Here is a 13481-nt window from a genome sequence, read left to right on the forward strand (position 1 = left end):
AATATCGATGGCGCATTGAAGATGTAATGCATTTCAAAATTTCAACGACTTTCCATCAGGTGATTCATTTAACATTTTTTTTTTTTATGTCATAGATGGCAAACGAGCAGGAGGCTCACCTGATGGAAAGTGACTACCACCGCCCATGGACATCTGCAACACCGGTGGGCTTGCAGGTGCGTTGCCGGCCTTTCAGGAAAGAGTACGCTATTTTCTTGAAGGTTCCCAAGTCGTATCGGTTCGGAAAAACCGCCGGCGAAAGCTGGTTCCACAGAGTGGTTGTGCGAGGCAGAAAATGTCTTAAAAATCGCGCTGTTGTTGATATAGTTCCGTGTAGTTATAGTTAAACTATTTTAAAACAAATCTGAAATACGAAATAAATTGTTATCTAATTAATACTCATTTTTATATAGAACTAAATAGACACAGATATCCATCTGTCGCGTTTCGTTAGTATTTATATAAACATCTACAAAGCGATAGAAAAATTAACGTTAAATGAAAACCGACGTCCGCAACAATAAGTGCAATGAAGATAACCTTGGACTCATCGACGGCGGGCGATCATCCAACTAAAAACATGCAGGAAAACATTTACAATTATTATCTTCACGTAGACTTATGCATCCATCAGAAGCTGTAGCTTAACTTGTACATATTGTTTGTTAAAACTATAATTAAAAGCATATAGTACCACATCCAAGGCGAATGGTTTAATCGACGCGCACCGGTTGGTTATGAAATGCTTGGTATTGAACCTTCTTTATGAATCACTCCGTGTATTGGTGGAAATCGTATCGAAATTCGTTGGATAGTTTTTAAGTATATTGCGTTTAGACTCATAGACTTGAAATGAGCTGCTGGTGGGACTTCGCGATAATGGCTGCCTGCCTGTGTCTACCGTTACAGCGGTTAATAATATAATGAGATAACTGCGCAGATGTGACTGTGTAGGCGTGTGTGCGTGCGCAAACAGAGACTTTTCGCCTTTTAGTCTTACGAGTAATTCGAAACAATAAGAGAGAGATTAGGCGCAGATCCAATAACTCTATGTGATTACCGAAAGAGTAGGGCTCTACTAATGAACTCTTATCAGTCTTTTTATAGAAATTTTCCGTTGGGCAGACAATTATTCTACGTATATTTTTTTATTTAATTGAAAGGAAAAGCGTAACAATTGAGTTTCTTGCCAGTAAGAACTGGCAATTGTTAATCTACTTTCCAAACTGATGGTTATTTAATTAGATTCTGAGAAATGACTATTCGAAATTGCTTGTAAGAGTCAGTTTGAATAAAGTATGTTTTGATTTTGATTTATTAAGATCCAGAAGAAGATAAGAAGAGAAGTTTTATTGATACATTCTTGTTTGTAAAATAAATTATCCACGTACTATAAAACTATATTTTATCTATTATAAAACTGTAAAGTCGTACCAGATTATTTCTTTATTTATAATTACAAATTACTTTTAAACAGAGATATATTAATAGCATGACACAGTGATATGAAATTCACCCCAACTTTCTCCCCTAAAAAATATTACCCTACATACTATGGTTTATTGCTCTGCACAGAACAAGGGCAAAGTAAAGCCTACGACGCAATTACTAACATACATATATTTAAAAAATCAATTGGCAAGGTGGCCCAAAGTGGTTCGAAGAATCTTATCCCAAGATTGCGGGTTCAAACCCAGGCAAGCATGGCCAAAATAATTTTCTTGCGATAAAGAATAGAATCTTAAAGACTTTTGTTAAATTAAATTCTGTCACATGTTTATCCACCAACCAGCATCGGATCAGCATGGTGGAATTTGCTCCAAAGTTTATCTATATAAGGAGACGAGATCTTATGTAACTCTAAGGATATTTTTCATTCTGTTAACATTTTTAAAGGTCAATAAGATTGTACTTAAAAGGAGATTACTTGATATATTAATGAATCCACGACATGACGAACGGTATAATTTTCTTGATTCTATCTGCGTTCTCAGTAAAACTCGTAACATACCGCGAATATTCGTGACTCATATACCAAACAAATATCCACACCAAAGGCCAACCGGTCACTGACGACCATTTAAATAAATCTAAACTTTAACACCATGTATTAAGGCTTAATTTAATACGTAATATTGTTTAATATTTTAATATGTTCCTTTATATAAATTTATACTCTATTACAAGCCGATAAGATTGTTTATCGAGTGTATTACTTTCGATATAGTTATGAATGAAACATCGGTCGTACTATGTTTTGTAGTAAACATGATCGTACGGTTGATTTTAAATTCTCTGACCTTGACGAGATAAAGGGTATGAACCTGCTTAAGAAATATTTTGAGGAAATCTTCCGGTTTCGAATTTTATGAGTCATTCGATTTTTTGTTAATAATTGCTCGGGTTTTTCTAACCAAGTACTCATAAATAATGGTATCGATGCAAATTACATACAGGTACCGTTCGGAATGTAGATTCTACGACGAACCAGCAATTAAATAATATAATTATTTTTAGTGAATTAAATATTATGAAATTATTGTATATTTTACATGAAAATCAATTAATATTAAGTGTGGGTTTTTTATCACATAGATTTTCTTTTTAAAGACAAAGACAAAACAATTCAGTACCTTTTTCTCCTCTTTTTGCCTAACGATTATTTTGTCTGGTAGCTATTGATGAGCTTAATGGCATCAATAAAAAAAAAGTCGAAAATAATAGCAGAAATGAAAAAAATGTTTAAAACATGTTAGTACTCTGTGTATTTTCGTTTACTTCTAATACATTCCAATATTATATTTGCGAAAGTATCTCTGTCCGTCTTTTATGTTTTCACGGCTAAGCTACTGAACTGATTTTGATGGAATTTCGACGAAATGGCCTCCTTTTTGTTAAATTGGACCCTCGAAGAGTTTTATTGGGGATAAAGATAGAGCCATTGGTAGAGTCACGGATTCCAACCATTTTAATAATGTTTATGGTCGAACTTTGACCTATTCACGAACATAAGTTTTTTTTATTGTAATGTAAGATGTATATATTAATCAATATTTTACATATATATTAATGAATATATCCATTACAAGGAAAAGTTTTAATGAATGCTATGGAAACCAGTATTAATACTTTAATTTTTTTCGTTTACAAGGTTTACCAACAGCTTATAGCATTTGTATACATCTGTGACGGTTTTAAACTTATAAACTATTGAAATAAAATGATAAGCTAATTAATAGTAAACACCGCATGAAATAAGGACTTTAATAAAATTTCTACTGAATACAGAAGTATACATTAACTTTCAACTAAAAAGCATAGTAACATTAAACTTAATTATAATAATAGTACAAATATGTAATTATCTAAAAATATATGTTTAAATGGAAAAAATAGAAACCGAATATACATAATATATATATTTTTTAGTAGTAGTGCTCAATATATAAATCTTTAGGGTTAAATTGGATGTCGTTTCGTTTACACTGAACGAAAAGGACCAGGGAGATTTCAACTGCGAACACAGGTATAATTCAACTCTTTTCCATTGTGCAAAGGATGTGGCACAGCCAGTATAAAACGTATTGTCTGTGCTCTATTTAAAATGCGCAAATGTCATTTATTTGATTAGAATTTTGGGATAAATGCCGAGAAAATTATAAATGTTTAAATAATGCATGTTGACATTTAACAAATGTTCTACAGTGGACATTTTGTTTCAACTAACTACTGGATTAAAGTTTGTTTAGATTTAATTCGAGTTCGTTCAACGATATTATACAAACATGTCATATTTATCCTACTTTGAGAACATACATACTTAGATTAAGTTAAAATTTTACTAGCTATTCAATTATGTATTATGAATTGATCATTTCATAAGTACGGACATGCGGATTTTCCTGACCGTATGATGCAACGAGAGAAGCAATAATTTGAATGTCATACATATAGTATATAGTATGAGCAAGTTCACGTGCAAAACGACACATCAGCCATAAAGCTTACTCAGGAAATCTCCTGTATTACTTCCTCTTACAGACTTCTTTGGTATTCAAATTTTCTAAGGGTTAGAGTTTCCTGCAAGCGAAAAACGAACTAACCCTCCTGTCACCAGTAGAGGCAATTAATGTTAATAATTCTTATGTAAATTAATATTCCTAAAGTTATGTATTTAAAAATAATAACGGTGTGTAATAACGGTTCAAAGGAGTGTACCATCTATGATCTCGTAGTTATTTAGGTATTATACGGTGTGAGGAATGTCTTAAATTTCTTAAAAGTTCCAATGGGTAAAAGGGACCACTAATCGTGAGATGATTGACGTACAAAGTGGAACACAGCAATACAGAAATGCTTGGCGGTGGGGTTATGGTAAAATAGGTGGAACCTTCTATATTTGCACGGAATCCTACTATTGGATACAATGTAATTCCAAATCATTGAAGTTCAGTCTTCTACTCATAGTTTATTTTATTTAATCTATGTGTATTTATTATCTTAGTACACATCAATATTAATCAACTTACAAATATTTTGTTATTACATTTTATATTTATATTTCATATTTTATTAGTATTTTATTTGTGAAAAAATATATTGAATTACTTGAAATGTACTTTCATATTACAGAGTATTTATGTCATCTCATAAATGGTTTATTTCCACAATTATATTTGTTTGTTTTACAACATGGCTCGTGTTGGATTTCAATGTTTTGCTTAACAGTTAATAAACAATATCATAAACGCATAAACAATATCTATCAAATTAAATATATGGTTATTAAAACAAAGCTGTAAAATTACTTAATAATATTTTGATTATATTATACATAAACACGTATATAATCTGCTAAAATTGAAACCCACGCAAGAAAACCAAATGCGGAAGATTATATTGAATAATTGTTCCGTCGTTTGCGTCTACTACGCTTGCATCATTCAATTGACAAATTTATAATTAACATTATCATCGCAGTATTAAGATGACTCTCATCCCTTCTACCGCATCCAAAACGTCCCAAGTTCAACGAAAGAATACGCGAAAATCAACCGTATACACGATGAAAAATCATCAGAACAGTGCGTCAATACGAATAACAGAACGTATTAAATAATTCCATTGATCCTTATGAATCACTAGGAAGCGTTTACGAAGTTTTATAAACAAGATCTATCGTCCCCACACGCCATTCAATTGTGAAACCTCGAACGAGACGCACGCGCTGCTACCATGGCAAGCACCGGTTCTAAAGTTGCCCTTCACGTTCTAAACGCAATTAGTTTAATAATCGGTCTCGCGATCGCATCTGCTTCAATATGGTTCTTCTGTCAAGTTAATGAATTTACTAGATTAAGGAACAGTAATCATTACTTGCTCGACTACACTGTGTATTGGCCTCAGGCCATACCATGGCTGTTTTTCTTCGTGGCGCTGTTCGTTATCGGAGTTTCGGCGTGCGGTTTCGCCGGCGCCCGGAAGAAAAGTCGGGGCCTGTTAACTGTGTATATTACGATGTCGTCGATAGTGATACTGTGTTTGGTCGCCGCTGCCGTTCTCTCCTTGGTTTTTGCTGACAACAAATCAACGGATGACTTCGTCAAGGACACGGTATGGGATGTGTATTTCCAAGCGAAGATCGACACGGACGTAGCCGAGTCGTTTGGTGTTATCGAGAGAAAGCTGCACTGCTGCGGCGCTGATAGCCCGAGGGATTACAAGAACTGGAAGTCTGAGTTCCCTATGTCGTGCTGTGACGTATATTACCACGGATGGTTGGAACCTTATACGATTGATTGCGAATTCACGAATAAATTGGCCAATGAGAGGCACGGGTGTTCTACGGTCGCCGCTCAGTACGCGAGAATTGCCATCAAGGTTTTGTCTGCTGCGTCTATATTTACCGCGTTTATTGGCATCATGAGTGTGGTGGCCGCTGTTATGTTATCAAGAGCGCTGGAAAAGAGAAACCGTCCACCAGTCCAGCACGAGTCAGAGAGCAAAAAGGTTTTACTGTAGACTAATGACGTAAGTGTTTCTATGTAATTTGATTACGTTAAAATGTCAAACATTGTAATGTATTTTTTTTAAACATTCCATGATTTGAAAATGTTTAAAGTAATGGTTCGTTTAAAATATTTTATGTTTCAAACGAAACATGTTGAATGACTTGTTTCGTAACAAAACGATGTTTTTCCATGACATACATAACTATAAATGTTCAAAACAGCTCTTACAATGTTTGTAAAACTTGTTCTAGCAGACAAATGATTATTGCATTACGTACAAAATATAACAAGAATGGATGATTTTTCTGTATAGAAGTTTTTCTTTTCTCGTCTGAGAAAACAAGTAACTTCAATATATGAAGGCGTTAATTCAACGAATAAACATTCAGCATACAATATGACGGAGTTAATATCACGCGCTTACGTGAAAAAATATCTTAAAGATAGATGCATACTGTTAAAACGACACGCTAATAATAGAAAAGCCGGCGAACGATGCACATACATTATTGCCACTAGTAGAATAACACGAGTAATATAATTACATTTTTAAATGTCTTAATTACAAAAGCAATCAACCTAACAAACAGAATACTTATTTAGCGTTTATTTTGATTGACATTTCGACATTTGACATCAGTAAAAATTAGTCTCATTAATGACTGGTATTAATTATGTTAATAAATTAAATGAAATTATTGGACATTAAATAATTAATTAAAACTATTTTTCGATAACTTGTTAAATATATATATATATAATATACACCAATGCGTTATATACACTCACTGGGGACAAGTATATTTACATTTTTATTCAACAGTGTGCGTTTTAGAATAATTAATTAAATCCATGAGTCATTTATTGACGTGTCGTTTTAACAATCTGTTTCTAACAATCTTTAAGCTTAAACAAACTCAAAATGTGGGGTATGATTTTTTAATAATAGTATTACAAAATATTTTACTGTCTTAAGACTGTTAATTTAGTTTGATTAAAAGTTAAGATATATTTTTTTAAATAATAATTCATATGTAAATAATCATAAACATGCATGTTTAATTAAGAAGGAATCTAGTTTTTTAATTATTTATTTAATAGTTTTAGTCCAATAGATGATAAGTAATCTTAGTAATTAAATAGTTTATAATATAATCGATTTGTTAGAAAGTAGGGCGTTATGGGTTTTGTTGTCCCTCTCCAACTCATTTAAGTGTGAGGGAGACAGATGTATACAGTACCTTGTAACAATGATAGTTTTATTAATAATACGTGTGGATAAGAATCTAAGTAAGTCTGGATATATAATGAATGTCTACAAGAATCAAACTATTGTACAGTGATAGATTTGATGTTATATTTTTTTGTCTATCTATTTTTGTGTAGCCGTAAGTTTTCATTGTGTATAATAAGATAATTATCTATGTATATTGTATTGTGGTTGATTGGGAATAATTATTACGTATTTTAAAAACGCTTTCAGGTAAAGAGTAATATACAAAGTATAAAGATAGTATTTAATTAATGATTAGTACAGTTTAAAGTTCAACATTGCATTTTGCAAAGGTGATATGCTTTAAGGAATCTTGTGTATTTTTTATTTTTGTTTGATAAAATGGCGCTATTTTTGTTTTTATTATTTAAATACATTTAAGTTTTACGTAACGAATTGTGATTTAATGTATTATATATTTAACAACTGTAGCCACAGTGGTTATTGATATTTAATTACTTTTGTGATAATTAATTTCGTCGATAAATATTTTAACTAAATGTGGTTTTTAATACTTTCGACGATTATTAATGATTGTTTTAGAATTTGTTATAGTATTGTGTTTAATATATGTACATGCCAAAGTATTCAAATCTATTATTTTAACATCATATTATTAATATTGTAATACTAATTTTATATGACTATGTAGTTTCAGATTACTAAAATTAATTCTAATCCTGTGGTTATTCGTTTATGGATAAATGAATTTTAATAACAAATTAAATCTAGCAATTTTTAATTGAGATCAAGTTAAATGGATCTTCGTTTGATGCGAACTCTTCTCTCTGAAATGTGCACACGAATATGAAATATTTAATTTCGTTATTTTCCTCTACTAATTAAACCGAAATGGTCAGAAAAAGTGAGAATACCCGATAATTACGGGTTCAAACCTAACAAGCAAACAAGCAAGACGTTTTTATGTACATTGAGGGAGTTTTCCTTCATGTCAAATGAGATGATGATGGTAATCTGTCACATGTACATCAAGATTAGTGGAATAATTGTAAAACGATCTTTTCAAGTGGAGGCTTTCGTTTTAATACTTTAAATTCCTTTGAAACAATTTCACAGATTGAATACACGTATCTCTATAGAATAAATTGGCAAAATTAACGTTTATTTTATATAAAAGGAAAGCGATTATCTCGAAGGCCACGGAAAGTATTCATACTACGTGTTGTTTTGCGTAATAGACATTGCGATCGCATCAGCTAAAGTATTGAAAACAAACTATGTCATCGAGAACCGGCTTAGATGTTAGTTAAATCACGTAGATCATTGATTTTATTGCGCGGGACGGATACGACACGACTTACACACGACACGACTGTATATTTGTTACAATGTTGAGCGAGGTTTTATGTTATTTCATTTTTTTTTTATTATCGTTTCTGTTTTAGTTGAAATGTTTAATTGTATAATAATAATTAAATTCAATACATAATTATGTATTTAATAACACAAATTACGTGTAACAGTATTTAATGTTACATCTTTAATTAAAATTAGCAAAACGACGGGAAGTGGTTTATTAAATATCTTAGTCACACCTCCCTGCTCGAGCGGGCCGTTATCGTATCGTCAAGTGTAAATCAACGTATCTTAACTATTGACTACGCTGCGCATGAGTTTATAAAACCAGTCGCTATGTTGCAACATTTCTCATAACACTGCCTGCTATCATTCGGGTCGGACGTTTGTAAAGATGGCGAAAGAAGAAATGATCAAGGGTGTTCTGTATGTGTTGAATGTGATATACGCCGTGTTCGGGCTCGTGACAGCCGCGACGGGCATCTGGTTCTTTGTGCAACTGTCAGAATTCGTGGCCTTGAGAAACAGCAACCATTATCTCTTGGACTATAGAGTGTATTGGCCGCAGGTGGCGCCATGGTTCTTTATACTTTTGGGACTTTTCGTCATGATGGTGGCCTTCTGTGGATGGTGTGGTGCCAACAGGGAGAGTAGAGGCCTACTCGGTATCTATGGATTATTCCTCATTCTTATTATCCTCGGACAAGTGATCGCAGCCACATTGATCTTCGTATACGTTGACGGCGAAGACACGGACAGATTTATAAAGGATACGGTGTACGATGGATATTACAACTCGCAGTCCAACCCTGATGTCTTCAAAGCGTTCGGACGAATCGAAAGGAAGCTGAGATGCTGCGGAGCGAACGACGCCAGAGATTACAGGAGCTGGAGGAACGACCTGCCGTTGACCTGCTGCCAGGACAGCTACTACAGAGCGACCTGCGACTTCACCGACAAGGAGGCCAATGAGAGGTTGGGTTGTGCTAAAGTGGCGTCCGTGTATACAAAGATTATCAGTTCATCGGTCGCCGGTGCGTCTCTGCTCATATCGCTGGTCGAGATCACGGGAGTCATCCTCGCCTGGAAGCTGTTCAACACATTGAGAGAGGTTGAACATTATATCACGGAGCGCAAGGAGGGCGAGACGGAATGTTAATAATCGAGGTAGTATTATAATTCTAATGATTGTGTATTTGGTTTTACAAAACATAGCTTACTGAAGTTGTATCGGCTATTGTGACCGGGTCGATGTCGCGCTTGAATAGTCCTGCCGCGAATCTATTGTACTTTTGAATATGTTACATGTATGTAACGCTTTATATGTATATAGGCTAAATACCACTCGTAGGACTTTGAGTAAAGTAAAGAAGCGTGTTGTATATAAAGCAGATATTTTAATTTTCATAATTAAGAATGACGTCATTTGAAAATTCAAGATGGCGGATATAAGCGCCGTGCTTATAAATGTATGTTGAGGAAAATATAGCTTATGTTAATTGCGTGAATTCCTGACATACTAGTTTCTAGCGTGATTGTCTGTTGAGCTGGAGGCCACGGTCACCATAGCTGATACGAATGTTATCCTTAGCCAAATTTTACCACCGATTCTGTATGGCCTACCGTAAATGAAAGTCTGTTCTTTAATGCCTTTAGTATAACGTCCATAATTCCCTGAATTCCGAACCGAATTCGACGAATCGAGTCGAATCCTGGGCGATTTTCTTTTGAAAGTTTTTCTTCCAAGGCTTTATCTTTTTTTTTTTTTGTGAATAAAATTCGTTTCCTTGGTAAGGAAGTGTTTGAATTTTTATTCGTCGCTAGTTTTCGAACTGACTTACGTTACCATTTGTGTCATTTAAGTGACTTTATTTTATAATATTTTAATGTAATTTAACTACGATATACTTTGTAAATTTTCGGTAAAGTTTTTTATATTAGAAATTTTATATTATCATTGTAATGAATTAAGATTTTTATATGAAATATCAGTATTTTGTAAGTTTTACTTGTATATTTTAATTTTGATCACAGCTTTATTTGTAATGCATGCTATAATTATATTATGTAACGGTCCAATCTCACGAACTAGAATCGAATCTGTAATATTGGACTCAAACTTGCTTTCTCCGCTGGTTAAGAACATCTCATCTAATTAAATCTTGAATCTTTTAACTCTTAATTATGTTTATAATCTTGATAAGGGCCACACCTAGTTCAAAGTTCATTCGACGCCTTATTTAATCATTAATTTCCTCCTTAAGTCATGAATCACTTGTTTTGACTCATAACTCGGTATATGACCTCGATGCCCCACGACAGCAGCTTGTAACAAATGCTTAGTTATGCAAGTTAGCGGAGTACATCAGTGACCTTCTAATGTATGGTTTTAGTGTTAAGCCTTATAGCGACCTTATTAGAATATTTATTTATTTATACTTTATTGCACAACATGTATAGCGGAGACGATATATTATGAGATACAAAAAAAAGACAAACTCTTCATATATTTAATTATTTCTAGTTCAGTTTTGAGTAGGTTTCGTTTAATGTTAAACGTTTTGGAGTATATAATGGTAGAATATTTTAATTTTATGTTGCAAGAGCGATTAGGTGCGAATATCAAATATCATTGTAAGCTGTGTGCTTGGATTGTCGTCTTGTAGTGGGGTATGAGAAAAATTCGACCTCGGCTCGCTCAGCTAGTAAGTAGCCTCTAATTTGGTAAATGAGAGATGTTAGCTAAGCTTAAAACTTGTCTTTGTTTATTTTGAACGGAACTTATGCTACTACAAATAACCTATTTTTTTTTTTAAACTTATAATTCGAAATACAATAAACAAAATGTATATGAATAGTTATTTTATTTTAAATTTTTTTAATGAAGTTTTTATACCAATTTATAAATGTAACATTTATGTTTATCTATTTTTGAAACTGTTACATGTATGCATTTTGAATATTTTTAATATAATTAGTATGTACATACGTACGAACCTCTTTACTTAGTATGTATGGGCTTGTTTGTTTACGTTTCGACATCGTATTGTGTAAGGTCTTTTTAAGGTCCATCGAAGCTGTAGATGGCTTTCGACACACGTTTCGTAACTATTTATAAAAAGTAGGCCGCGACCGAAACACAGGTGTGCTTATTATATATGTATATTATTTGCGAAACCGCTTGAATCTAATATTAATGGTGCCATCATATTGAAAACTTGTATTGCGACATAATTTTTATACCTAACGAAAGTGCTATTATAATATATAAGTATTTAATTAGATTCCCAATCAATCCGTCTAAATTTATATCATTACGTATTTATAATAATCTGCTTCCGTCCGTTTATACGTCACGTTTAAAATAAATACAATTTTTTTTTATATGTAAATGTTTATCCACATGCCAAAGAAATGTGTACAAATGTTCGCATTCATTTAAATCAAAATATATGAAATGGAAGTAAATGAATAAGTTTATTGCATGAAATAAATAAATATATCAGTTAAGATATCGAACCACTGAATTATATTAATTTATAAGATATTTTTATACAGTAATATATTTAAATTAAGTCGGAACTAGTCTTAAGACGTTCATATAAATATTATAACTGAAATATACGTTTGAATCTCTATGGTATTTTTTATTTTCTAAATCTGTTTAAGAATCATGAAATTCGATGGAACATTCAGGAACCACTTAAGCACACATAAAAAAATCATATAAATTTAAAGATTATAATATTAAAGAACAATATAATAACATTAATAAGAAAATATCTTAAGTTCAGAATAAAAATTAAAATATTTTTAGATTAAGTTAATTTATGTCATAATGTTGGAGCTAATTAATGTATTTTTATTTATATAAATATTCTTTTTTAATTATTAATTTGGAATAATAAATCAATTTAAAAAATAATAATAAACATGTTTTTAAAAAGAATCTTTAAGTATATAAATGTTCGTTAAAATAATCTTCAAATCACCTTGAAGTTCCAGAGAAGTTTTATTTGTTTTATTTCATAAAGGAAGGTACTGGCAAATGGGACAGCCACTAAGTGGTCACCACTGTCCATAGTCACTGGTACTTTAAGAAATATTAATTATTCGTCATATCACCAAGGCGCCACCGATCTTGGGAACTCAGATGTTATGTCCCTTGTGCCTGTAATCACACTCGCTCACCCTTCAAACCGGAACACAACAGTACTACCTATTGAGGCCTCGAGATAGAATATACAAGTTATTTGAAACATAAATGTTTTATATGGCAAATTTTATATTTATAAATTTCAATAATGACAGAAAAAATATTCAAAATAAGTTTTAGCACTTTACAGGAAATTCTCATAATCAGTAATGCCATTAGAAAGCTATTTAAACGACTACGACTACTTCAGGCGCAGATAAGATGAATATATCACAGAACCAAAAACTTTAACTAGAAAAGCCAACCGAAAATCTTTATTTTTCCACAAAATGGCGCATAAAAAGAGAACCAGAGCTACTTTACTACACAAACGGGACTAAATAAACATATAAAAAGTAGTAAAATAGTGAAAAAACCACGAGGAACGGTTTATGTAGGAGGTCACTACGGAATCTTAAATGGTTACAAGGATCTAGTTACACTGAATGTAACAACGACTATTTAATTTTATATGCAAGCTATTTACGAGTACCAAATAAAAATAATCTATGAAATTTTATTTTTAAATATATTTATATACACACAAGTGGACTAACATAAAGACCATAGAAGATAAAGTTATTTAAATCAACTTCTAATCGACATTTAACAACATTAGATTATACCAAAAATACTTCACTCTAAACGGGGTAGTGTAGGTAGGTACTCTATGATATTAATTATA

The 13481-nt window shown here is 32.3% G+C and overlaps 1 protein-coding gene across 1 annotated transcript; it reads left to right on the top strand.

Annotated features, from left to right (window-relative positions):
* Positions 1-5182: 5182 nt before the first annotated feature.
* On the top strand, positions 5183-12239 carry LOC113391969 (uncharacterized). The gene is made up of 3 exons (XM_026628131.2): positions 5183-6017; positions 6233-6242; positions 8933-12239. Exons 1-3 carry the CDS (start codon positions 5236-5238, stop codon positions 9758-9760), a joined length of 1620 nt encoding a protein of 539 aa, XP_026483916.2. The 5' UTR covers positions 5183-5235; the 3' UTR covers positions 9761-12239.
* The last annotated feature ends 1242 nt before the right edge of the window (positions 12240-13481 follow it).

Source organism: Vanessa tameamea, chromosome 27 (assembly GCF_037043105.1).
Source record: "Vanessa tameamea isolate UH-Manoa-2023 chromosome 27, ilVanTame1 primary haplotype, whole genome shotgun sequence".
In the NCBI taxonomy this organism is placed as follows: Eukaryota; Metazoa; Arthropoda; class Insecta; order Lepidoptera; family Nymphalidae; genus Vanessa; species Vanessa tameamea.